The 26,549-nt window shown below is 39.7% G+C and overlaps 1 protein-coding gene across 1 annotated transcript in view; it reads right to left on the reverse strand.

Annotated features, from left to right (window-relative positions):
* Positions 1 to 1,749: 1,749 nt before the first annotated feature.
* Positions 1,750 to 26,549, reverse strand: part of LOC137359388 (uncharacterized protein MAL13P1.336-like) — a 45,384-nt gene continuing 20,584 nt past the window's right edge. Inside the window, exons 3-15 of the mRNA XM_068025371.1 lie at positions 21,368 to 21,481; positions 18,810 to 18,972; positions 18,241 to 18,538; positions 16,405 to 16,498; positions 14,262 to 14,424; positions 13,705 to 13,990; positions 12,220 to 12,480; positions 10,384 to 10,477; positions 8,241 to 8,403; positions 7,753 to 7,969; positions 7,387 to 7,647; positions 2,357 to 2,472; positions 1,750 to 1,848 (exon numbers count right to left, since the gene is read on the reverse strand). Coding sequence (XP_067881472.1) covers positions 1,750 to 1,848; positions 2,357 to 2,472; positions 7,387 to 7,647; positions 7,753 to 7,969; positions 8,241 to 8,403; positions 10,384 to 10,477; positions 12,220 to 12,480; positions 13,705 to 13,990; positions 14,262 to 14,424; positions 16,405 to 16,498; positions 18,241 to 18,538; positions 18,810 to 18,972; positions 21,368 to 21,481 — 2,329 coding nt within the window. The remainder of the gene's footprint in view (positions 1,849 to 2,356; positions 2,473 to 7,386; positions 7,648 to 7,752; positions 7,970 to 8,240; positions 8,404 to 10,383; positions 10,478 to 12,219; positions 12,481 to 13,704; positions 13,991 to 14,261; positions 14,425 to 16,404; positions 16,499 to 18,240; positions 18,539 to 18,809; positions 18,973 to 21,367; positions 21,482 to 26,549) is intronic.

Genomic DNA, 26,549 nt, shown 5'->3' on the forward strand with positions numbered 1-26,549 from the left:
CTCTGTAACCTCCTCCAGCCCCTACAACACTCTCTATCTCTGTAACCTCCTCCAGCCCCTACAACCCTCCCTATCTCTGTAACCTCCTCCAGCCCCTACAACACTCTCTATCTCTGTCACCTCCTCCAGCCCCTACAACCCTCCCTATCTCTGTAACCTCCTCCGTCCCCGACAACCCTCCCTATCTCTGTAGCCTCCTCCGTCCCCTAGAACCCTCCCGATCTCTGTAACCTCCTCCGTCCCCGACAACCCTCCCTATCTCTGTAGCCTCCTCCGTCCCCGACAACCCTCCCTATCTCTGTAACCTCCTCCGTCCCCGACAACTCTCCCTATCTCTGTAACCTCTTCCAGCCCCTACAACCCTCCCTATTTCTGAAACCTCCTCCGTCCCTTACAACCCTCCCTATGTCTGTAACCTCCTCCGTCCCCTCCAACCCTCCCTATCTCTGTAACCTCCTCCGTCCCCTCCGATCCTCCCTATCTCTGTAACCTCCTCCGTCCCCTCCGATCCTCCCTATCTCTGCAACCTCCTCCAGCCCCCTACAACCCTCCCGATCTCTGTAACCTCCTCCAGCCCCGACAACCCTCCCTATCTCTGTTACCTCCTCCGTCCCCGACAACCCTCCCTATCTCTGTAACATCCCCCGTTCCCGACAACCCTCCCTATCTCTGTAACCTCCTCCAGCCCCGACAACTCTCTGTATCTCGATAACCTCCTCCGTCCCCCACAACCCTCCCTAACTCTGTCACCTCCTCCGTCCCCCACAATCCTCCCTATCTCTGTAAGCTCCTCCGTCCGCTACAACCCTCCCTAACTCTGTAACCTCCTCCATCCCCTACAACTCTCCCTATCTCTGTAACCTCCTCCGTCCCCTACAACCGTCCCTATCTCTGTAACCTCCTCCGTCCTCTACAACCGTCCCTATCTCTGTAAACTCCTCCGTCCCCGACAACCCTCCCTAACTCTGTAACCTCCTCCATCCCCTACAACTCTGCCTAACTCTGAATCCGCCTCCAGCCCCTTCAACCCTCCCTATCTCTGTACCCTCATCACGCCTTGCAACTCTCCGATAACTCTGTACTCCTCCAATTTAAAAAAAAAGCTCTTTTTAAACCCCTATTTAAATCCCCCTTTACAACCCCTTACAAATAAAATCTCTGCAGTAAATCAATACACCCTGTTAAAACAGTTACTAAACACCTCAAACAGCTTTTAATAAACCGTGTTTGAAACCCTTTTAAACACATTTAAAACCCGCTTATATGTCCTTCTAAAAGCCTTAAAAATCCCTAAATAAAGCAGTTTAAACTATTTCAAAACAACATCAAAAACCATTTAAACAGCTTGAAGACAATAAAATAAACGATTTTAAACTTCTTCAGAACTCGATTGCAAACCTTTTCTGAACAGCTGTGAAACCCTTTATAAACCCATTTAAAATTATCTTTAAAAGCACGATAGAAACTACTTTTAAACACCTTTAATATCCCTTTAGAAACACTTTTGAAGCCCTTCATAAATCCCCTTTAAAACATCTTACAAAACTCATTTTGAACACACACACAGACACATACAGATAAACACACACAAACACACACACACGAACACACACAGACAAACACACCAAACACAGACACGTACAGATAAACACACACGAACACACACAGACACAAACACACAGACACAAACAGACACATCAGCCCAGATCGGGTTGTAATCCACCCGCAGACAATCCCGGATCGTCCGGCTCATTTCCTTCTCTTCTTCCCAACGTTATCCGGCTCCCCACCTCCAGACGTCAGCCGCACTTTCTTGCACGGGAGATGGTCTCTTCGCATGTCCTCTCCCTGGGAATGGATGGGAATCACCCGGTGAGGAGTCAGCTACGATAGGGAGGGATCGCAGTTATACCGCAACTCACCGCGGGCTCTCAGGAAACATCAGCGAGACCCTAACACCAGGGGGGAATCTCCTTCACACCAAGGGGAGTCTCCTCCCCTTAACACCAGGTTACTGGCTGTTCATTGAACATCTGAGGAATCCCTTTCCCAGCAGTTCAATCAAACATTTTCCATCGATTGAGGAAGGGAATGCCCATCACTGACCACTTCTCAAAGCCAACTGCCGATGGGCAGTTAATGCCACCCAGAAATGGGTAAGCACTGGGAATTAGGAATCCTGACTGGGGATGATTTCTGAATGCTAACTAGCGATGGTTATTCAATGCTAACTAGGAGTGGTTAATCAGTATTAACCAGGGATGATCTATTAAGGCTGACCAGGCCTGGTTACTCAATGCCAGCCTTGCCCAGCGATCCCGGCGCTCTGAGAATGACTGGGGAATAAATCCCCCACCTGCCGGAAATAGGCTTCCTTTTCCTCGGGAGTCTCCGGTTTCCTTTCCCCGACGTACATCACCTGGAAATCGACACTGAGCTTCTCACAGTCCTCCTCCGACAAGTCCAGCATCACTGCAACATGGAGAGGGGCAAATTTTTCAGATGCCAACCGAACCCAAACACACATTCACCCCCCCGCCCCGAGCAGAGTTAGAGGCCAGAATGCCAACCAGGTATGGTTTGGTGTGTTGGGAGAGGGGAGAGGAGGGGGCAAGCTCGGGGGTGGCAGAGCAATCGAGGGGCTCTTCGACACTGGAAGCTGCACAATCTGAGGCAGACAGCCCATGGCCAATCGCTGTCACTGAATGCCCTCCCCCAGCAAACCACCCCCACCCCCTCACCCCGCCGCTGAGGTTCCAGGTGGCTGCTCCACTCCTTCAGCCTCACAGGGCAATGGGGAGGGGACAAGAAATGGGTCATACCCTATGGGTATGGCACTCAAACACCGAGAGCCAATAGAAAGGCAGTTTAAGGGGAGTGGGTTTTCCAGTTCATGTTGGGGAGAGATTTTCAGGATTATAAAGCAGGATATTTGGGAGGTTCCCAACAGGAAATTTTCCCAGAATAAGTCAGGGACTGAGGGTTCCGGGGCTGGGGCCCGAGAAGATTCCGATTGGATGTTTCCTGCCACCAGTTGATGGATACCTGGCCTGGAATGTCCCGTCTCTGAGAGTTTACAGTCAGCGCCTGGTGCTGGTCCAGGACTTGTCCTCCTCCCGGGACCTGCAATGAAAAATCAGTCTCATGGGAATAGGAGGATGGAGGAACAGCCCTGGGGAATGAGTGGCTCCTCCTGCTCTGTCTGGGCTCCTTACAGCACAGGGTCGGGCATTTAACTGCTGGGAACAGATGCAAGAGACAATGCAGGATTGAAGAAGTGAGAGAGAGAGAGTGAGAGAGAGTGCGAGAGAGAAAGGGGAGAGGGAGAGAGATAGATGGAAACACTGAGACGGAAAGACGCTGACAGTGTGAGAGATAGGGAATCAGAGAGAGAGAGAAAGAGAGAGAGAAAGAGAGAGAGAGGAAGAGGGAGAGAGAGAAAACAGAGCAAAACATCGAGATAAATTTAAAGAGAAATGGAGATAGATTGGGAGAAAAAGTGAGAGAGAGAGAGAGAGAGAGAGAGGGATAGAGAGAGAGAGTGAGACAGAGACAGATAGACCAAGAGAGAGACAGAGACAGCGTTCAGTACAATCCATGAATCTTGTGATCAAAGACAGTTTTCATCAGACTCACAGTCTGGCTGGAGTCAGTCGTTGTGAAACTGTCCCGTCAGATAGTAAAAGCATCCCGAAATTTTGATGTAGGTTTCCTGGAACTTAGCTTAATGTAAATATCTTTTGTGTAATTTAAGGTGCTGTAAATCTCATTCCAAACAGAGCAATGGGCTTCATTTCGAGTGGAATTGAATTCTAAGGCGGAGACATTACATTAAACATCACTAGAATCTCGGTTCGAGCACACTCGGAGCACTGCACATAGTTCCAGTCTCCATATCCCTCAGTTAGACCACACTCGGAGCACTGCACACAGTTCCAGTCTCCATATCCCTCAGTTAGACCACACTCGGAGCACTGCACACAGTTCCAGTCTCCATATCCCTCAGTTAGACCACACTCGGAGCACTGCACACAGTTCCAGTCTCCATATCCCTCAGTTAGACCACACTCGGAGCACTGCACACAGTTCCAGTCTCCATATCCCTCAGTTAGACCACACTTGGGGAGGTGAATCAGGGTAGGAGGATGATTGTGTGGAATATAAACACCAATGTTGACAAGTTGGGCTGATTCTCTAGCTCCTGTTGTGTAAATTCCACATCCACAATTCAGCTCCACAGTGTCAGAATCAAACCCTCCTGGTATCACAGACTCTCTCCCCCTCCAACAACCCCGCCTGTGTTATGTCCCCTTACTAGAAGGACACAGAGTTCCCCACTGCTGACAGCTCTATCACAAGCCCTGAGTGCCCAGGCTGTTCTGAACTGGTAAATCAGAGGAAGATTGGAGAGGGTCGGAGGCAGTCTGTCCTCGGAGGAAGATCACAGTTGAGACTGAGCGAGTCTCAGGGAGTGAGTGTGTTTCAGGAGTCACATTGGGTGAAAGGTCTGATTGACACTGGTTCAGCCCCAACTGGAGTATTGTGGTGGAGGCAGATTCAATCGAATTTCATGGAGGGTAAACACATTTGCAGGACTGCAGCGAATGGGCGGTTGTTGTTGAATTTGTTGGCTTTTCTCTATTGAGATTGTTGTCGAATTTGTTGGTGTTTTTTCTCCTGAAGTTGTTGTTGAATTTATTGGTGTTTTTCTCTTGTCGAAGTTGTTGACTTTTTTGATGTTTTTCTCTTGCTGAAGTTGTTGAATTTGTTGGTGTTTCTCTACTGCTGAATTTGTTGTTGAACTTGTTGGTGCTTTTCCCTTGCTGAAGTTGTTGTTGAACTTGTCGGTGTATTTTTCTCATGCAGTTGTTGAATTTGCTGGCTTTTCTCTATTGAGATTGTTGTTGGATTTGTTGGTGCTTTTTCTCCTGAAGGTGTTGTTGAATTTATTGGTGTTTTTCTCTCGTTAAAGTTGTTGAATTTTTTGGTGTTTTTCTATTGTTTAAGTTGTTGTTGAATTTTTGGTGTTTTTCTACTGCTGAATTTGTTGTTGAACTGTGTATTTTTCTCCTGCAGAAGTTGCTGTTGAAGTTGTCACAGCTTTTCTCTTGAAGTTGTTGTTGAATTTGTTGGTATTTTTTATCCTGCAGAGGTTGTTGTTGAATTTGTTGGTGTTTCTTTTCTACTGCAGAGGTTGTTGTTGAATTTGTTGATGTATTTCTCTTGCTGAAGTTGTTCAATTTGTCAGTGTTTTTTCTTGCCGAAGTTCTTGCTGAATTTGTTGGTGTTTTGCTCATGCTGAAGTTGTTGTGGAAGTTGTTGGTGTTTTTCTTGCTGAAGTTCTTGTTGAATTTGCTGATGTTTTGCAGAAGTTGTTGTTGAATTTGTCGGTTTTTTTCTCCTGCTGAAGCTGTTGAACTTGATGGTGTTTTCCTCTTGCTGAAGTTGTTGTTCAATATGTTGGAGTTTTTCCTCTTGCTGAAGTTCTTGTTGAATTTGTTGGTGCATTTTTCTCCTGCGGAGATTGTTGTTGAATTTGTTGGTGTTTTTTCTCCTGTGGACGTTGTTGTTGAATTTATTGATGTTTTTTCTTGCTAAAGTTCTTGCTGAAGTTGTTGGTGTTTTGCTGAAGTTGTTGTTGGATTGGTCGGTGTTTCCCTTCCTGAAGTTGTTGTTGAATTTGTGTGCTTTTCTCTTGCTGAAGTTGTTGTTGGATTTGTTGGAGCTTTTACTCTTGCTGAAGCTGTTGTTGAATTTATTGGTGTATTTCTCTACTGCAGAAGTTGTTGTTAAATTTGTTGGTATTTTATCCTGCAGAGGTTGTTGTTGAATTTTGCGATTTTTTTCGACTGAAGAGGTTGTTCTTGAATTTGTTGGTGTTTTTCTCTTGCTGAAGTTGTTGAATTTGATGGTGGTTTTCTCTTGAAGTTGGTGTTGAATTTGTCGGTGTTTTTCTCTGGCTGAAGTTGTTGTTGAATTTGTTGGTGTTTTCTTTTGCTGAGGTTTTTGTTGAATTTGTCCATTTTTTTCTTGATGTTGTTGTTGAATTTGTTGGTGTGTCTCCTGCTGACGTTTTTGCGGAATTTGTCAGTGTTTCTCTTGAAGTTGTTGTTGAATTTGTCAGTGTTTTTCTCTTGCTGAAGTTGTTGTTGAATTCGTCAGTGCTTTTCTCTTGAAGTTGTTCTTGAACTTATTGGTGTTTTTCTCTTGCTGAAGTTGTTGTTGGATTTGTTGGAGTTTTTACTCTTGCTGAAGTTGCTGTTGAATTTGTTGGTGCTTTTCTCTTGAAGTTGTTATTAAATTTGTTGGTATTTTATCCTGCAGAGGTTGTTGCTGAATTTTGTGATTTTTTTCGACTGAAGAGGTTGTTCTTGAATTTGTCGGTGTTTTTCTCTTGCTGAAAATGTTGAATTTTCAGTGTTTTTCTCTTGCTGAAGTTGTTGTTGAATTTGTTGGTTTTTTTATCCTGCTGAAGTTGTTGAACTTGTTGGTGTTTCCCTCTTGCTGTTTTAGTTGTTGGATTTGTTGGTGTATTTTTCTCCTGCTGAAGTTGTTGTTGAACTTGTTGGTGTTTGTCCCATGCTGAAGTTGTTTTTGAATTTGTTGGTGTTTCGCCCTTGCAGATGTTGTTGAATTTGTTGGTGCTTTTCTATCCCCAAGGTTGTTGTTGAATTTGTTGGTGTTTTTCTCTTGCTGAAGTTGTTGAATTTGTTGGTGGTTTTCTCTTGAAGTTGGTGTTGAATTTGTCGGTGTTTTTCTCTGGCTGAAGTTGTTGTTGAATTTGTTGGTGTTTTCTTTTGCTGACGTTTTTGTTGAATTTGTCCATTTTTTTCTTGATGTTGTTGTTGAATTTGTTGGTGTGTCTCCTGCTGACGTTTTTGTGGAATTTGTCAGTGTTTCTCTTGAAGTTGTTGTTGAATTTGTCAGTGTTTTTCTCTTGCTGAAGTTGTTGTTGAATTCGTCAGTGCTTTTCTCTTGAAGTTGTTCTTGAACTTATTGGTGTTTTTCTCTTGCTGAAGTTGCTGTTGAATTTGTTGGTGCTTTTCTCTTGAAGTTGTTATTAAATTTGTTGGTATTTTATCCTGCAGAAGTTGTTGCTGAATTTTGTGATTTTTTTACGACTGCAGAGGTTGTTGTTGAATTTGTTGGTGTTTTTTCTTGCTGAGGTGTTTGTTGAATTTGTTGGTGTTTTTCTCTTGAAGTGTTGTGGTATTTGTCGGTGTTTCTCCTGCAGAGGTTGCTGTTGAATTTGTCAGTGTTTTTCCCTTACTGAAGTTATTGTTGAACTTGTTGGTTTTTTTCTCTTGCTGAAGTTGCTGTTGAATTTTTTGGTGTTTTTTTCTACTGCAGAGGTTGTTGTTGAATTTGTTGGTGTTTTTCTCTTGCTGAAGTTGTTGTTGAATTTGTCAGTGTTTTTCTCTTGAAGTTGTTGTTGAATCTGTCGGTGTTTTTTCCGCTGAAGTTGTTGTTGAATTTTTTGGTGTTTCTTGCTCCTGAGATTGTTGTTGAACTTGTTGGTTTTTTTCTCTTGCTGAAGTTGCTGTTGAATTTTTTCGTGTTTTTTGCTACTGCAGAGGGTGTTGTTGAATTTGTTGGTGTTTTTCTCTTGCTGAAGTTGCTGTTGGACTTGTTGGTGTTTTTCCCTTACTGAAGTTGTTGTTGAACTTGGTTTTTTTCTCTTGCTGAAGTTGTTGTTGAATTTGTTGGTGTTTTTCTCGCTGAAGTTGTTGAGTTTGTTGATGTTCCTCTTGCCGATGTTGTTGTTGAATTTGTTGGAGATTTTTCCTTGAAGTTGTTGTTGAATTTTTTGGTGTTTGTTGCTCCTGAGATTGTTGTTGAATTTGTTGGTGTTTTTCCCTTGAAGTTGTTGTGGTAATTGTCGGTGTTTCTCCCGCAGAAGTTGCTGCTGAATTCGTTGGTGTTTTTCCCTTACTGATGTTGTTGTTGAACTTGTTGGTTTTTTCTCTTGCTGAAGTTGTTGTTGAATTTGTTGGTGTTTTTCTCGCTGAAGTTGTTCAGTTTGTTGGTGTTCCTCTTGCTGAAGTTGTTCTTGAATTTGTTGGTGTTTTGCTGAAGTTGTTGTTGAATTTGTCGGTGTTTTTTCCTTGAAGTTGTTGTTGAATTTTTTGGTGTTTCTTGCTCCTGAGATTGTTGTTGAATTTGTTGGTGTTTTTCTCTTGCTGAAGTTGTTGTTGAATTTGTTGGTTTTTTTCTCTGGCTGATGTTGTTGAATTTGGCACTGTTTTTCTCTTGCTGAAGTTGTTGTTGGATTTGTTGGAGTTTTTACTCTTTCTGAAGATGTTGTTGGATTGTTGGTATATTTTTCTCCTGCAGAAGTTGTTGTTGAATTTGTCGCTGTTTTTCCCATGCTGAAGTTGTTGAATTTCTTGGCGCTTTTCTAACCTGCAGAGGATGTTGTTGAATTTGTTGGTGTTTTTCCCTTCCTGAAGTTGTTGTTGAATTTGTCAGTGTTTTTCTCTTGAAGTTGTTGTTGAATTTGTTGGTGATTTTCCCTTACTGAAGTTGTTGTTGAATTTGTTGGTGTTTCTTACTCCTGAGATTGTTGTTGAATTTGTTGGTGTTTTTCCCTTGCTGAAGTCGTTGTTGAATTTGTTGGTGTTTGTCTCTTGCTGAAGTCGTTGTTGAATTTTTTGGTGTTTTTCTCTTGCTGAAGTTGTTGTTGAATTTGTTGGTGTTTTTCCCTTACTGAAGTTGTTGTTGAACTTGTTGGTTTTTTTCTCTTGCTGAAGTTGCTGTTGAATTTTTTGGTATTTTTTTCTACTGCAGAGGTTGTTGTTGAATTTGTTGGTGTTTTTCTGTTGCTGACGTTGTTGTTGAATTTGTCAGTGTTTATCTCTTTAAGTTGTTGTTGAATTTGTTGGTGTTTTTCCCTTACTGAAGTTGTTGTTGAACTTGTTGGTTTTTTCGTCGCTGAAGTTGTTGTTGAATTTGTTGGTGTGTCTCCTGCTGAAGTTGTTGTGGAATTTGTTGGTGTATTTTTCTCCTGCAGAAGTTGCTGTTGAATTTGTTGATGCTTTTCTCTTGAAGTTGTTGAATTTTTTGTTGTTTTTTTCTACTGCAGAGGTTGTTGTTTAATTTGTTGGTGTTTATCTCCTGCTGAAGTTGTTGTTGAATTTGTTGGTGTTTGTCTCTTGCTGCAGTTGTTGTTGTTTTCTCTTGCTGAAGTTGTTGTTGAATTTGTCAGTGTTTTTCTCTTGAATTTGTTGTTGAACTTGTTGGTTTTTTTCTCTTGCTGAAGTTGCTGTTGAATTTTTTGGTGTTTTTTTCTACTGCAGAGGTTGTTGTTGAATTTGTTGGTGTTTTGCTCTTGCTGAAGTTGTTGAATTTGTCAGTGTTTCTCTCTTGAAGTTGTTGTTGAATGTATTGGTGTTTTTTCTTGCTGAGGTTTTTGTTGAATTAGCTGTGTTTTTCTCTTGAAGTTGTTGTTGAATTTGTTGGTGTGTCTCCTGCTGAAGTTGTTGTGGAATTTGTCGGTGTTTCTCTTGCTGAAGTTGTTGTGGAAGTTGTTGGTGTATTTTTCTCCTGCAGAAGTTGCTGTTGAATTTGTTGATGCTTTTCTCTTGAAGTTGTTGAATTTTTTGTTGTTTTTTTCTACTGCAGAGGTTGTTGTTTAATTTGTTGGTGCTTTTACTCTTGCTGAAGTTGCTGTTGAATTTGTCGGTGCTTTTCCCTTGCTGAAGTTGTTGTTGAATTTTTTGGTGCTTTTCTCCTGGTGAGGTTGTTGTTGTAGTATTGGTGTTGTTTCCTGTTAAAGTTGTTGGTTTCTTTCCCCTGAAGTTGTTGTTGAATTTGTTAGTGTTTTTCTCCTGCTGAAGTTCTTGTTCAATACATTCGAGTTTTTTCCTCTTGCTGAAGTTGTTGTTGAATTTGTTGGTGTTTTTTCTCCTGCTTGAGTTGTTGTTGAATTTGTTGGAGCTTTTACTCTTGCTGAAGTTGTTGTTGGATTTGTCGGCATTTTTCTCGCTGAAGTTGTTGTTGGATTTGTCGGTGTTTTTCTCGCTGAAGTTGTTGTTGAATTTCTGGGTGTATTTCTCTCCTGCAGAAGTTGCTGTTGAATTGGTTGGTGCTTTTCTCTTGAAGTGTTGTGGTATTTGTCGGTGTTTCTCCTGCAGAAGTTGCTGGTGAATTTGTTGGTGTTTTTCCCTTACTGATGTTGTTGTTGAACTTGTTGGTTTTTTTCTCTTGCTGAAGCTGTTGTTGAATTTGTCAGTGTTTTTCTCTTGAAGTTGTTGTTGAATTTGTTGGTGCTTTTCTCTTGAAGTTGTTGATTTTTTTGGTGTTTTTTTCTACTGCAGAGGTTGCTGTTGAATTTGTTGGTGCTTTTCTCTTGAAGTTGTTGTTGAATTTGTTGGTATTTGATACCCTGCAGAGTTTGTTGTTGAATCTTTTGGTGTTTTTTTACTACTGCAGAGGTTGTTGTTGAATTTGTTGGTGTATTTCTCTCCTGCAGAAGTTGCTGTTGAATTTGTTGGTGCTTTTCTCTTGAAGTAATTGTTAATTTTGTTGTTATTTTATCCTGCAGAAGTTGTTGCTGAATTTTGTGATTTTTTTACGACTGCAGATGTTATTGTTGAATTTGTTGGTGTTTTTCCCTTGCTGAAAATGTTGAATTTTCAGTGTTTTTCTCTTGCTGAAGTTGTTGTTGAATTTGTTGGTGTTTTCCTCTTGCTGAAATTTTGTTGAATAGGTTGGAGTTTTTCCTCTTGCTGAAGTTGTTGTTGAATTTGCTGGTGTATTTTTCTCATGCAGTTGTTGTTGAATTTGTTGGCTTTTCTCTCCTGACATTGTTATTGAATTTGTCGGTAGTTATTTCTCCTGCAGAGGGAGTTGTTGAATTTGTTGCTGTTTTTCCCTTGCAGATGTTGAATTTTTTGGTGCTTTTCTATCCCCAAGGTTGTTGTTGAATTTGTTGGAGTTTTTCTGTTGCTGAAGTTGTTGTTGAATTTGTTGGTGCTTTTACTCTTGCGGAAGTTGTTGGATTTGTTGGAGTTCTTACTCTTGCTGAAGTTGTTCTTGAACTTATTGGTGTTTTTCTCTTGCTGAAGTTGGAGTTGGATTTGTTGGAGTTTGTTACCCCGCAGAGATTGTTGTTGAATTTTCTGGTGTTTTTTCCTGCTGCAAAGGTTGTTGCTGCATTTTTTGGTGCCTTTCCCTGGCCGATGTTGTTGAATTTGTTGGTGCTTTTCTATCCCCAAGGTTGTTGTTGAATTTGTTGGTATTTTTCTCTTGAAGTTGTTGTTGAATTTGTCGCTGTTTTTCTCTTGCTGAAGTTGTTGTTGAATTTGTTGGTGTTTTGCTCTGGCTGAAGTTGTTGAATTTGTTGGTGCTTCTCCTGCTGAAGTTGCTGTTGAATTTGCCGGTGTTTCTTGCTGAAGTTGGTGAATTTGTCAGTGTTTATCTCCTGCTGAAGTTGTTGTTGAATTTGTTGGTGTCTTTTCTTGCTGAGGTTTTTGTGGAATTTATCGGATTTTCTCTTGAAGTTGTAGTTGAATTTGTTGGTGTGTCTCCTGCTGAAGATTTTGTGGAATTTGTCAGTGTTTCTCTTGAAGTTGTTGTTGAATTTGTCAGTGTTTTCCTCTTGCTGAAGTTGTTGTTGAATTTGTTGGTGTATTTTTCTCCTGCAGAGGTTGTTGTTGAATTTGTTGGTGTTTTTCTCTTGAAGTTGTTGTTGAATTTGTTGGTGTTTTTCTCACTGAAGTTGTTGAGTTTGTAGGTGTTCCTCTTGCTGAAGTTGTTCTTGAATTTGTTGGGGTTTTGCTGAAGTTGTTGTTGAATTTGTCAGTGTTTTTCTCTTGAAGTTGTTGTTGAATTGTCGCTGTTTCTTGCTGAAGTTATTGAATTTGTTGGTGTTTATCTCTTGCTGCAGTTGTTGTTGAATTTGTTGGTGTTTTTTCTTGCTGAGGTTTTTGCTGAATTTGTTGGTGTTTTTCTCTTGAAGTGTTGTGGTATTTGTCGGTGTTTCTCCTGCAGAGGTTGCTGTTGAATTTGTTGGTGTTTTTCCCTTACTGATGTTGTTGTTGAACTTGTTGGTTTTTTTCTCTTGCTGAAGTTGTTGTTGAATTTGTCAGTGTTTTTCCCTTACTGAAGTTATTGTTGAACTTGTTGGTTTTTTTCTCTTGCTGAAGTTGCTGTTGAATTTTTTGGTGTTTTTTTCTACTGCAGAGGTTGTTGTTGAATTTGTTGGTGTTTTTCTCTTGCTGAAGTTGTTGTTGAATTTGTCAGTGTTTTTCTCTTGAAGTTGTTGTTGAATCTGTCGGTGTTTTTTCCGCTGAAGTTGTTGTTGAATTTTTTGGTGTTTCTTGCTCCTGAGATTGTTGTTGAACTTGTTGGTTTTTTTCTCTTGCTGAAGTTGCTGTTGAATTTTTTCGTGTTTTTTGCTACTGCAGAGGGTGTTGTTGAATTTGTTGGTGTTTTTCTCTTGCTGAAGTTGCTGTTGGATTTGTTGGTGTTTTTCCCTTACTGAAGTTGTTGTTGAACTTGGTTTTTTTCTCTTGCTGAAGTTGTTGTTGAATTTGTTGGTGTTTTTCTCGCTGAAGTTGTTGAGTTTGTTGGTGCTTCTCCTGCTGAAGTTGCTGTTGAATTTGCCGGTGTTTCTTGCTGAAGTTGGTGAATTTGTCAGTGTTTATCTCCTGCTGAAGTTGTTGTTGAATTTGTTGGTGTCTTTTCTTGCTGAGGTTTTTGTGGAATTTATCGGATTTTCTCTTGAAGTTGTAGTTGAATTTGTTGGTGTGTCTCCTGCTGAAGATTTTGTGGAATTTGTCAGTGTTTCTCTTGAAGTTGTTGTTGAATTTGTCAGTGTTTTCCTCTTGCTGAAGTTGTTGTTGAATTTGTTGGTGTATTTTTCTCCTGCAGAGGTTGTTGTTGAATTTGTTGGTGTTTTTCTCTTGAAGTTGTTGTTGAATTTGATGGTGTTTTTCTCACTGAAGTTGTTGAGTTTGTAGGTGTTCCTCTTGCTGAAGTTGTTCTTGAATTTGTTGGGGTTTTGCTGAAGTTGTTGTTGAATTTGTCAGTGTTTTTCTCTTGAAGTTGTTGTTGAATTGTCGCTGTTTCTTGCTGAAGTTATTGAATTTGTTGGTGTTTATCTCTTGCTGCAGTTGTTGTTGAATTTGTTGGTGTTTTTTCTTGCTGAGGTTTTTGTTGAATTTGTTGGTGTTTTTCTCTTGAAGTGTTGTGGTATTTGTCGGTGTTTCTCCTGCAGAGGTTGCTGTTGAATTTGTTGGTGTTTTTCCCTTACTGATGTTGTTGTTGAACTTGTTGGTTTTTTTCTCTTGCTGAAGTTGTTGTTGAATTTGTCAGTGTTTTTCCCTTACTGAAGTTATTGTTGAACTTGTTGGTTTTTTTCTCTTGCTGAAGTTGCTGTTGAATTTTTTGGTGTTTTTTTCTTGCTGAAGTTGTTGTTGAATTTGTCAGTGTTTTTCTCTTGAAGTTGTTGTTGAATCTGTCGGTGTTTTTTCCGCTGAAGTTGTTGTTGAATTTTTTGGTGTTTCTTGCTCCTGAGATTGTTGTTGAACTTGTTGGTTTTTTTCTCTTGCTGAAGTTGCTGATGAATTTTTTTGTGTTTTTTGCTACTGCAGAGGGTGTTGTTGAATTTGTTGGTGTTTTTCTCTTGCTGAAGTTGCTGTTGGATTTGTTGGTGTTTTTCCCTTACTGAAGTTGTTGTTGAACTTGGTTTTTTTCTCTTGCTGAAGTTGTTGTTGAATTTGTTGGTGTTTTTCTCGCTGAAGTTGTTGAGTTTGTTGATGTTCCTCTTGCCGATGTTGTTGTTGAATTTGTTGGAGATTTTTCCTTGAAGTTGTTGTTGAATTTTTTGGTGTTTGTTGCTCCTGAGATTGTTGTTGAATTTGTTGGTGTTTTTCCCTTGAAGTTGTTGTGGTAATTGTCGGTGTTTCTCCCGCAGAAGTTGCTGCTGAATTCGTTGGTGTTTTTCCCTTACTGATGTTGTTGTTGAACTTGTTGGTTTTTTCTCTTGCTGAAGTTGTTGTTGAATTTGTTGGTGTTTTTCTCGCTGAAGTTGTTCAGTTTGTTGGTGTTCCTCTTGCTGAAGTTGTTCTTGAATTTGTTGGTGTTTTGCTGAAGTTGTTGTTGAATTTGTCGGTGTTTTTTCCTTGAAGTTGTTGTTGAATTTTTTGGTGTTTCTTGTTCCTGAGATTGTTGTTGAATTTGTTGGTGTTTTTCTCTTGCTGAAGTTGTTGTTGAATTTGTTGGTTTTTTTCTCTGGCTGATGTTGTTGAATTTGGCACTGTTTTTCTCTTGCTGAAGTTGTTGTTGGATTTGTTGGAGTTTTTACTCTTTCTGAAGATGTTGTTGGATTGTTGGTGTATTTTTCTCCTGCAGAAGTTGTTGTTGAATTTGTCGCTGTTTTTCCCATGCTGAAGTTGTTGAATTTCTTGGCGCTTTTCTAACCTGCAGAGGATGTTGTTGAATTTGTTGGTGTTTTTCCCTTCCTGAAGTTGTTGTTGAATTTGTCAGTGTTTTTCTCTTGAAGTTGTTGTTGAATTTGTTGGTGATTTTCCCTTACTGAAGTTGTTGTTGAATTTGTTGGTGTTTCTTACTCCTGAGATTGTTGTTGAATTTGTTGGTGTTTTTCCCTTGCTGAAGTCGTTGTTGAATTTGTTGGTGTTTGTCTCTTGCTGAAGTCGTTGTTGAATTTTTTGGTGTTTTTCTCTTGCTGAAGTTGTTATTGAATTTGTTGGTGTTTTTCCCTTACTGAAGTTGTTGTTGAACTTGTTGGTTTTTTTCTCTTGCTGAAGTTGCTGTTGAATTTTTTGGTGTTTTTTTCTACTGCAGAGGTTGTTGTTGAATTTGTTGGTGTTTTTCTGTTGCTGACGTTGTTGTTGAATTTGTCAGTGTTTATCTCTTTAAGTTGTTGTTGAATTTGTTGGTGTTTTTCTCTTACTGAAGTTGTTGTTGAACTTGTTGGTTTTTTCGTCGCTGAAGTTGTTGTTGAATTTGTTGGTGTGTCTCCTGCTGAAGTTGTTGTGGAATTTGTTGGTGTATTTTTCTCCTGCAGAAGTTGCTGTTGAATTTGTTGATGCTTTTCTCTTGAAGTTGTTGAATTTTTTGTTGTTTTTTTCTACTGCAGAGGTTGTTGTTTAATTTGTTGGTGTTTAACTCCTGCTGAAGTTGTTGTTGAATTTGTTGGTGTTTGTCTCTTGCTGCAGTTGTTGTTGTTTTCTCTTGCTGAAGTTGTTGTTGAATTTGTCAGTGTTTTTCTCTTGAATTTGTTGTTGAACTTGTTGGTTTTTTTCTCTTGCTGAAGTTGCTGTTGAATTTTTTGGTGTTTTTTTCTACTGCAGAGGTTGTTGTTGAATTTGTTGGTGTTTTGCTCTTGCTGAAGTTGTTGAATTTGTCAGTGTTTCTCTCTTGAAGTTGTTGTTGAATGTATTGGTGTTTTTTCTTGCTGAGGTTTTTGTTGAATTAGCTGTGTTTTTCTCTTGAAGTTGTTGTTGAATTTGTTGGTGTGTCTCCTGCTGAAGTTGTTGTGGAATTTGTCGGTGTTTCTCTTGCTGAAGTTGTTGTGGAAGTTGTTGGTGTATTTTTCTCCTGCAGAAGTTGCTGTTGAATTTGTTGATGCTTTTCTCTTGAAGTTGTTGAATTTTTTGTTGTTTTTTTCTACTGCAGAGGTTGTTGTTTAATTTGTTGGTGCTTTTACTCTTGCTGAAGTTGCTGTTGAATTTGTCGGTGCTTTTCCCTTGCTGAAGTTGTTGTTGAATTTTTTGGTGCTTTTCTCCTGGTGAGGTTGTTGTTGTAGTATTGGTGTTGTTTCCTGTTAAAGTTGTTGGTTTCTTTCCCCTGAAGTTGTTGTTGAATTTGTTAGTGTTTTTCTCCTGCTGAAGTTCTTGTTCAATACATTCGAGTTTTTTCCTCTTGCTGAAGTTGTTGTTGAATTTGTTGGTGTTTTTTCTCCTGCTTGAGTTGTTGTTGAATTTGTTGGAGCTTTTACTCTTGCTGAAGTTGTTGTTGGATTTGTCGGCATTTTTCTCGCTGAAGTTGTTGTTGGATTTGTCGGTGTTTTTCTCGCTGAAGTTGTTGTTGAATTTCTGGGTGTATTTCTCTCCTGCAGAAGTTGCTGTTGAATTGGTTGGTGCTTTTCTCTTGAAGTGTTGTGGTATTTGTCGGTGTTTCTCCTGCAGAAGTTGCTGGTGAATTTGTTGGTGTTTTTCCCTTACTGATGTTGTTGTTGAACTTGTTGGTTTTTTTCTCTTGCTGAAGCTGTTGTTGAATTTGTCAGTGTTTTTCTCTTGAAGTTGTTGTTGAATTTGTTGGTGCTTTTCTCTTGAAGTTGTTGATTTTTTTGGTGTTTTTTTCTACTGCAGAGGTTGCTGTTGAATTTGTTGGTGCTTTTCTCTTGAAGTTGTTGTTGAATTTGTTGGTATTTGATACCCTGCAGAGTTTGTTGTTGAATCTTTTGGTGTTTTTTTACTACTGCAGAGGTTGTTGTTGAATTTGTTGGTGTATTTCTCTCCTGCAGAAGTTGCTGTTGAATTTGTTGGTGCTTTTCTCTTGAAGTAATTGTTAATTTTGTTGTTATTTTATCCTGCAGAAGTTGTTGCTGAATTTTGTGATTTTTTTACGACTGCAGATGTTATTGTTGAATTTGTTGGTGTTTTTCCCTTGCTGAAAATGTTGAATTTTCAGTGTTTTTCTCTTGCTGAAGTTGTTGTTGAATTTGTTGGTGTTTTCCTCTTGCTGAAATTTTGTTGAATAGGTTGGAGTTTTTCCTCTTGCTGAAGTTGTTGTTGAATTTGCTGGTGTATTTTTCTCATGCAGTTGTTGTTGAATTTGTTGGCTTTTCTCTCCTGACATTGTTGTTGAATTTGTCGGTAGTTATTTCTCCTGCAGAGGGAGTTGTTGAATTTGTTGCTGTTTTTCCCTTGCAGATGTTGAATTTTTTGGTGCTTTTCTATCCCCAAGGTTGTTGTTGAATTTGTTGGAGTTTTTCTGTTGCTGAAGTTGTTGTTGAATTTGTTGGTGCTTTTACTCTTGCGGAAGTTGTTGGATTTGTTGGAGTTCTTACTCTTGCTGAAGTTGTTCTTGAACTTATTGGTGTTTTTCTCTTGCTGAAGTTGGAGTTGGATTTGTTGGAGTTTGTTACCCCGCAGAGATTGTTGTTGAATTTTCTGGTGTTTTTTCCTGCTGCAAAGGTTGTTGCTGCATTTTTTGGTGCCTTTCCCTGGCCGATGTTGTTGAATTTGTTGGTGCTTTTCTATCCCCAAGGTTGTTGTTGAATTTGCTGGTATTTTTCTCTTGAAGTTGTTGTTGAATTTGTCGCTGTTTTTCTCTTGCTGAAGTTGTTGTTGAATTTGTTGGTGTTTTGCTCTGGCTGAAGTTGTTGAATTTGTTGGTGCTTCTCCTGCTGAAGTTGCTGTTGAATTTGCCGGTGTTTCTTGCTGAAGTTGGTGAATTTGTCAGTGTTTATCTCCTGCTGAAGTTGTTGTTGAATTTGTTGGTGTCTTTTCTTGCTGAGGTTTTTGTGGAATTTATCGGATTTTCTCTTGAAGTTGTAGTTGAATTTGTTGGTGTGTCTCCTGCAGAAGATTTTGTGGAATTTGTCAGTGTTTCTCTTGAAGTTGTTGTTGAATTTGTCAGTGTTTTCCTCTTGCTGAAGTTGTTGTTGAATTTGTTGGTGTATTTTTCTCCTGCAGAGGTTGTTGTTGAATTTGTTGGTGTTTTTCTCTTGAAGTTGTTGTTGAATTTGTTGGTGTTTTTCTCACTGAAGTTGTTGAGTTTGTAGGTGTTCCTCTTGCTGAAGTTGTTCTTGAATTTGTTGGGGTTTTGCTGAAGTTGTTGTTGAATTTGTCAGTGTTTTTCTCTTGAAGTTGTTGTTGAATTGTCGCTGTTTCTTGCTGAAGTTATTGAATTTGTTGGTGTTTATCTCTTGCTGCAGTTGTTGTTGAATTTGTTGGTGTTTTTTCTTGCTGAGGTTTTTGCTGAATTTGTTGGTGTTTTTCTCTTGAAGTATTGTGGTATTTGTCGGTGTTTCTCCTGCAGAGGTTGCTGTTGAATTTGTTGGTGTTTTTCCCTTACTGATGTTGTTGTTGAACTTGTTGGTTTTTTTCTCTTGCTGAAGTTGTTGTTGAATTTGTCAGTGTTTTTCCCTTACTGAAGTTATTGTTGAACTTGTTGGTTTTTTTCTCTTGCTGAAGTTGCTGTTGAATTTTTTGGTGTTTTTTTCTACTGCAGAGGTTGTTGTTGAATTTGTTGGTGTTTTTCTCTTGCTGAAGTTGTTGTTGAATTTGTCAGTGTTTTTCTCTTGAAGTTGTTGTTGAATCTGTCGGTGTTTTTTCCGCTGAAGTTGTTGTTGAATTTTTTGGTGTTTCTTGCTCCTGAGATTGTTGTTGAACTTGTTGGTTTTTTTCTCTTGCTGAAGTTGCTGTTGAATTTTTTCGTGTTTTTTGCTACTGCAGAGGGTGTTGTTGAATTTGTTGGTGTTTTTCTCCCGCAGAAGTTGCTGCTGAATTCGTTGGTGTTTTTCCCTTACTGATGTTGTTGTTGAACTTGTTGGTTTTTTCTCTTGCTGAAGTTGTTGTTGAATTTGTTGGTGTTTTTCTCGCTGAAGTTGTTCAGTTTGTTGGTGTTCCTCTTGCTGAAGTTGTTCTTGAATTTGTTGGTGTTTTGCTGAAGTTGTTGTTGAATTTGTCGGTGTTTTTTCCTTGAAGTTGTTGTTGAATTTTTTGGTGTTTCTTGCTCCTGAGATTGTTGTTGAATTTGTTGGTGTTTTTCTCTTGCTGAAGTTGTTGTTGAATTTGTTGGTTTTTTTCTCTGGCTGATGTTGTTGAATTTGGCACTGTTTTTCTCTTGCTGAAGTTGTTGTTGGATTTGTTGGAGTTTTTACTCTTTCTGAAGATGTTGTTGGATTGTTGGTGTATTTTTCTCCTGCAGAGGTTGTCGTTGAATTTGTCGCTGTTTTTCCCATGCTGAAGTTGTTGAATTTCTTGGCGCTTTTCTAACCTGCAGAGGATGTTGTTGAATTTGTTGGTGTTTTTCCCTTCCTGAAGTTGTTGTTGAATTTGTCAGTGTTTTTCTCTTGAAGTTGTTGTTGAATTTGTTGGTGATTTTCCCTTACTGAAGTTGTTGTTGAATTTGTTGGTGTTTCTTACTCCTGAGATTGTTGTTGAATTTGTTGGTGTTTTTCCCTTGCTGAAGTCGTTGTTGAATTTGTTGGTGTTTGTCTCTTGCTGAAGTCGTTGTTGAATTTTTTGGTGTTTTTCTCTTGCTGAAGTTGTTATTGAATTTGTTGGTGTTTTTCCCTTACTGAAGTTGTTGTTGAACTTGTTGGTTTTTTTCTCTTGCTGAAGTTGCTGTTGAATTTTTTGGTGTTATTTTCTACTGCAGAGGTTGTTGTTGAATTTGTTGGTGTTTTTCTGTTGCTGACGTTGTTGTTGAATTTGTCAGTGTTTATCTCTTTAAGTTGTTGTTGAATTTGTTGGTGTTTTTCCCTTACTGAAGTTGTTGTTGAACTTGTTGGTTTTTTCGTCGCTGAAGTTGTTGTTGAATTTGTTGGTGTGTCTCCTGCTGAAGTTGTTGTGGAATTTGTTGGTGTATTTTTCTCCTGCAGAAGTTGCTGTTGAATTTGTTGATGCTTTTCTCTTGAAGTTGTTGAATTTTTTGTTGTTTTTTTCTACTGCAGAGGTTGTTGTTTAATTTGTTGGTGTTTAACTCCTGCTGAAGTTGTTGTTGAATTTGTTGGTGTTTGTCTCTTGCTGCAGTTGTTGTTGTTTTCTCTTGCTGAAGTTGTTGTTGAATTTGTCAGTGTTTTTCTCTTGAATTTGTTGTTGAACTTGTTGGTTTTTTTCTCTTGCTGAAGTTGCTGTTGAATTTTTTGGTGTTTTTTTCTACTGCAGAGGTTGTTGTTGAATTTGTTGGTGTTTTGCTCTTGCTGAAGTTGTTGAATTTGTCAGTGTTTCTCTCTTGAAGTTGTTGTTGAATGTATTGGTGTTTTTTCTTGCTGAGGTTTTTGTTGGATTAGCTGTGTTTTTCTCTTGAAGTTGTTGTTGAATTTGTTGGTGTGTCTCCTGCTGAAGTTGTTGTGGAATTTGTCGGTGTTTCTCTTGCTGAAGTTGTTGTGGAAGTTGTTGGTGTATTTTTCTCCTGCAGAAGTTGCTGTTGAATTTGTTGATGCTTTTCTCTTGAAGTTGTTGAATTTTTTGTTGTTTTTTTCTACTGCAGAGGTTGTTGTTTAATTTGTTGGTGCTTTTACTCTTGCTGAAGTTGCTGTTGAATTTGTCGGTGCTTTTCCCTTGCTGAAGTTGTTGTTGAATTTTTTGGTGCTTTTCTCCTGGTGAGGTTGTTGTTGTAGTATTGGTGTTGTTTCCTGTTAAAGTTGTTGGTTTCTTTCCCCTGAAGTTGTTGTTGAATTTGTTAGTGTTTTTCTCCTGCTGAAGTTCTTGTTCAATACATTCGAGTTTTTTCCTCTTGCTGAAGTTGTTGTTGAATTTGTTGGTGTTTTTTCTCCTGCTTGAGTTGTTGTTGAATTTGTTGGAGCTTTTACTCTTGCTGAAGTTGTTGTTGGATTTGTCGGCGTTTTTCTCGCTGAAGTTGTTGTTGGATTTGTCGGTGTTTTTCTCGCTGAAGTTGTTGTTGAATTTCTGGGTGTATTTCTCTCCTGCAGAAGTTGCTGTTGAATTGGTTGGTGCTTTTCTCTTGAAGTGTTGTGGTATTTGTCGGTGTTTCTCCTGCGGAAGAAGTTGCTGGTGAATTTGTTGGTGTTTTTCCCTTACTGATGTTGTTGTTGAACTTGTTGGTTTTTTTCTCTTGCTGAAGCTGTTGTTGAATTTGTCAGTGTTTTTCTCTTGAAGTTGTTGTTGAATTTGTTGGTGTTTTTCCCTTACTGAAGTTGTTGTTGAACTTGTTGGTTTTTTTCTCTTGCTGAAGTTGCTGTTGAATTTTTTGGTGTTTTTTTGCTACTGCAGAGGTTGTTGTTGAATTTGTTGGTGTTTTTCTCTTGCTGAAGTTGCTGTTGGATTTGTTGGTGTTTTTCCCTTACTGAAGTTGTTGTTGAACTTGTTGGTTTTTTTCTCTTGCTGAAATTGTTGTTGAATTTGTTGGTGTTTTTCTCGCTGAAGTTGTTCAGTTTGTTGGTGTTCCTCTTGCTGAAGTTGTTCTTGAATTTGTTGGTGTTTCTTGCTCCTGAGATTGTTGTTGAATTTGTTGGTGTTTGTCTCTTGCTGAAGTTGTTGTTGAATTTGTTGTTTTTTTTCTCTGGCTGATGTTGTTGAATTTGGCACTGTTATTCTCTTGCTGAAGTTGTTCTTGAATTTGTCAGTGTTTTTCTCTTGAAGTTGTTGTTGAATTTGTTGGTGTTATTTCTTGCTGAAGTTGTTGTTGAACTTGTCAGTGTTTTTACATTGCTGAAGTTGTTGTTGAATTTGTTGGTGTTTTCCTACTGCTGAAGTTGTTGTTGAATTTGTTGGTGTTTTTCCCATGCTGAAGTTGTTGAAGTTCTTGGCGCTTTTCTAACCTGCAGAGGATGTTGTTGAATTTGTTGGTGTTTTTCTACTGCTGAAGTTGTTGTTGAACTTGTTGGTGTTTTTCCCTTACTGAAGTTGTTGTTGAATTTGTCAGTGTTTTTCTCTTGAAGTTGTTGTTGAATTTGTTGTTGAATTTGTTGGTGTTTCTTACTCCTGAGATTGTTGTTGAATTTGTTGGTGTTTTTCCCTTGCTGAAGTCGTTGTTGAATTTGTTGGTGTTTGTCTCTTGCTGAAGTCGTTGTTGAATTTTTTGGTGTTTTTCTCTTGCTGAAGTTGTTGTTGAATTTTTCAGTGTTTTTCTCGAAGTTGTTGTTGAATTTGTTGGTGTTTTTCCCTTACTGAAGTTGTTGTTGAACTTGTTGATTTTTTTCTCTTGCTGAAGTTGCTGTTGAATTTTTTGGTGTTTTTTTCTACTGCAGAGGTTGTTGTTGAATTTGTTGGTGTTTTTCTCTTGCTGAAGTTGTTGTTGAATTTGTCAGTGTTTTTCTCTTTATGTTGTTGTTGAATTTGTTGGTGTTTTTCCCTTACTGATGTTGTTGTTGAACATGTTGGTTTTTTACTCTTGCTGAAGTTGCTGTTGAATTTTTTGGTGTATTTTTCTACTGCAGAGGTTGTTGTTGAATTTGTTGGTGTTTTTCCCTTACTGAAGTTGTTGTTGAACTTGTTGGTTTTTTTCTCTTGCTGAAGTTGTTGTTGAATTTGTTGGTGTTTTTCTCGCTGAAGTTGTTCAGTTTGTTGGTGTTCCTCTTGCTGAAGTTGTTCTTGAATTTGTTGGTGGTTTGCTGAAGTTGTTGTTGAATTTGTCGGTGTTTTTTCCTTGAAGTTGTTGTTGAATTTTTTGGTGTTTCTTGCTCCTGAGATTGTTGTTGAATTTGTTGGTGTTATTGGAGTTTTTACTCTTTCTGAAGATGTTGTTGGATTTGTTGGTGTATTTTTCTCCTGCAGAAGTTGTTGTTGAATTTTTTGGTGTTTCTTACTCCTGAGATTGTTGTTGAATTTGTTGGTGTTTTCCTACTGCTGAAGTTGTTGTTGAATTTGTGGGTGTTTTTCCCATGCTGAAGTTGTTGAATTTCTTGGTGCTTTTCTGACCTGCAGAGGATGTTGTTGAATTTGTTGGTGTTTTTCCCTTACTGAAGTTGTTGTTGAACTTGTTGGCTTTTTTCTCTTGCTGAAGTTGCTGTTGAATTTTTTGGTGTTTTTTTCTACTGCAGAGGTTGTTGTTGAATTTGTTGGTGTTTTTCTCTTGCTGAAGTTGTTGTTGAATTTGTCAGTGTTTTTCTCTTGAAGTTGTTGTTGTTTTTCCCTTACTGAAGTTGTTGTTGAACTTGTTGGTTTTTTCGTCGCTGTAGTTGTTGTTGAATTTGTTGGTGTTTCTCTCGCTGAAGTTCTTGAGTTTGTTGGTGTTCCTCTTGCTGAAGTTGTTGTTGAATTTTTTGGTGTTTCTTACTCCTGAGATTGGTGTTGAATTTTTTGGTGTTTTTCTCTTGCTGAAGTTGTTGTTGAATTTGTTGGTGTTTTGCTGAAGTTGTTGTTGAATTTGTCGGTGTTTTTCCCTTGAAGCTGTTGTTGAATTTTTTGGTATTTCTTACTCCTGAGATTGTTGTTGAATTTGTTGGTGTTTTTCTCTTGCTGAAGTCGTTGTTGAATTTGTTGGCGTGTGTCTCTTGCTGAAGTTGTTGTTGAATTTGTTGGTGTTTTTCTCTGGCTGAAGTTGTTGTTGAATTTGTCGGTGTTTCTTGCTGAAGTTGTTAAATTTATCAGTGTTTCTCTCTTGAAGTTGTTATTGAATGTATTGGTGTTTTTTCTTGCTGAGGTTTTTGTTGAATTAGCTGTGTTTTTCTCTTGAAGTTGTTGTTGAATTTGTTGGTGTGTCTCCTGCTGAAGTTGTTGTGGAATTTGTCGGTGTTTCTCTTGCTGAAGTTGTTGTGGAATTTGTTGGTGTATTTTTCTCCTGCAGAAGTTGCTGTTGAATTTGTTGATGCTTTTCTCTTGAAGTTGTTGAATTTTTTGTTGTTTTTTTCGACTGCAGAGGTTGTTGTTGAATTTGTTGGTGTTTTTCTCCTGCTGAAGTTGTTGTTGAATTTGTTGGTGTTTTTCTTTTGCTGAAGTTGTTGAATTCGGCAGTGTTTTTCTCTTGCTGAAATAGTTGTCGAATTTGTCGGTGTTTCTTGCTGAAGTTGTTGAATTTGGCACTGTTTTTCTCTTGCTGAAGTTGTTGTTGAATTTGTCGGTGTTTTTCTCTTGAAGTTGCTGTTGAATTTGTTGGTGTGTCTCCTGCTGAAGTTGTTGTTAAATTTGTTGGTGTTTTTCTCTTGCTGAAGTTGTTGTTGAATTTGTTGTAAATGCCGGCTAGGGTCTGCAATCCCTTCCATTTTTTCCCGCGCCCGACCCAACCACTGGAAGATTCAGTTAACCTGGCTTCCGTTTTTCACTTTGTTGCTGATCTGCACTAGCTTATAATAACTGTAACAAAACCACCTTTCTTGTCCAAAAATTAAATGAACATTGGAGCCACTTACCTGTGATAGAGCCTGCCTGACCCGGCCCAACACAAGCCCGAATGCCGGACCCGGAACTGCAACCCGACCCGACCCAAACCTAACACAATTCGTCGGGTCCCATCGGGTTCGGGTCGGGTAACTGGCCTTTATTTGCAGGTGTTTATTTCTCCTGCTGAGGTTGTTGTTATATTTGTTTGGTAAACACCATCAAATTCAACAACAACTTCAGCAGGAGAGAAGCAGCAACAAATCCAACAACAACCTCAGCAGGAGAAAACCCACCAACATATTCAACAACAACCTCAGGAGATAAACCACCAACAAATTCAACAACAACTTTAGCAGGAGAAAACCACCAACAAATTCAACAACAACTTTAGCAGGAGCATGGCTCCAACAAATTCAACAACAACTTCAACAGGAGAAAAACACCAACAATTTCAACAACTTCAGCAACAGATTCACAAGGACCAGACCAGAACTGAGAGGGTTTATAACTATGGGGAAAAATTAAACAGACTGGGGCTCATTTCTCCAGAATAGAGGAAGCTGAGGGTTGACCTGACAGAGGGCTTGGAGATTACCAAAGGGGGTTTCGATCAGGTAGACGTAGATATGTTTCCACTCGCGGGTGTGACCAGAACTAGGGGGACTAGTCAATATAAGACAGTCGCTGATAAATCCGATCGGGAATTCTGGAGAAACATCTTTACGTGGAGAGTGGGGTGAATGTGGAACTCACCAGCATGGGGAGTGGGATGAGGCGAATCGTGGAGATGTATTTAATGGGGGAGGGGGAGGGAAGCTGGATAAAGACATGAGGGAGAGAGGAACAGGAGGAGATGTGGATGGGGTGAGATGAAGAGAGGGGTGGGAGGAGGCTCGTTTGGAGCACAAACACCAGCATGAATGCATCGGGCCGAATGGCCTGTTCCTGCACTGTAAATTCTCTGCAGTTCAAGCGAGGGGCAGGAACACCAACACTGTGGGAATAATCAGTGGAGTTGGGGGACTGACTCCTGGGTGAGGGAGGGAACCGGGATCAATGAACAGGTTACAGAAATAGGGAGGGTTGAGGTCCTGGCTGTTTTCGTGGTCTTTCGATGCAGGGAAACGATGACTCGGTACCAATAACTATTTATTATTCTTTGCAACTAACAGGACTTCGTTACCCCTCTCCCATTACCCCATTTCCCCCTCCCCCATTCCTGTAATGTGCTGACCAGAACTGTACACAGTTATTTACTCGAACTGTGGCCTCATTAGTGTTTCAAACAGCTCGAGAAAAACCTCCCTGCTCTTCTATTCTATACATCGGACAATAAAGGCAAGTGTCCTGCAAGCCGCCTCACACACCATATCCATCTGTCCTGCCAGCCTCAGGAATCCGTGGACTCTCACTCCAAGGTCACTCTGTTCACGGACCGAGAGATAATGTTGGAGAGAGAGAGATTGTTAGGTTACATTGAATGAGCAAATGTAAAAATGTAATCATTGGACATTTCTGTATACATAGACATAGGAGAGAGAGGCATGGAGTGTGAGACATCAGGGCAGAGGGAGAAATATAGATGGAGAGAGCATGACAGAGAGAAAGGGAGTGATAGGCGTGGGTAGAGAGATCATCTCTACCTTTGGGCGGCACAGTGGCGCAGTGGTTAGCACTGCAGCCTCACAGCTCCAGGGACCCGGGTTCGATTCTGGGTACTGCCTGTGTGGAATTTGCAAGTTCTCCCTGTGTCTGCGTGGGTTTTCTCCGGGTGCTCCGGTTTCCTCCCACAAGCCAAAAGACTTGCAGGCCAAAAGACTTGCAGGTTGATAATTTATAATGGCCAATTTACCTATCACTAGTATCGGTAGGTGGTCGGGAAATATAGGGACAGGTGGGGATGTTTGGTAGGAATATGGGATTAGTGTAGGATTAGTATAAATGGGTGGTTGATGGTCGGCACAGACTCGGTGGGCCGAAGGGCCTGTTTCAGTGCTGTATCTCTAATCTAATCTCCAGCAATCTCTCCCTGGTAATCTCTCTCCATCTCTATCTATCTATCTCTTCCCCTCTGTTCTACTCTCTCCATCCCTTTTTCCCATTGTCTATCTCTCCCCTTCCCTCTTAATCTCGAACTCCCTGTGTACACTCTCGAGAGCAGAGTTGTCCAACCTTTTCAAGTGGTGGGGGGACGAGCCTCATTACAATTTTTGTCTTACATGGGGAGCAGGTGAGACAATTTCAGAGAGATAAAGGTATTAACATTGTATCTTGCTATTAATCAAAGCAACAACTAATGGGGATTTTTGGGAAGAAGCTCCAAATGAGAAGATTAATTTATTGACGTACTTTCTCGTCACTATGTGGACACTGATTTAGTGAGATGCCTGGCAATTTGTTGCTTGCACAAGATGTCAATGTTTGTGTGCACGCTTTTTGCAGTGATGCAGAGTATTCCAGATAGATGCCCATCTGTCAGGAGTGATGTTGATCACTCTCTATCCCTCTCTCTGTGTTCCCACCTCTCTGTGTTGTTCTGCTCCCCTCTGTGTCATCCTCACTGTCTGT

This window comes from Heterodontus francisci, unplaced genomic scaffold (assembly GCF_036365525.1).
Source record: "Heterodontus francisci isolate sHetFra1 unplaced genomic scaffold, sHetFra1.hap1 HAP1_SCAFFOLD_234, whole genome shotgun sequence".
NCBI lineage: Eukaryota > Metazoa > Chordata > Chondrichthyes > Heterodontiformes > Heterodontidae > Heterodontus > Heterodontus francisci.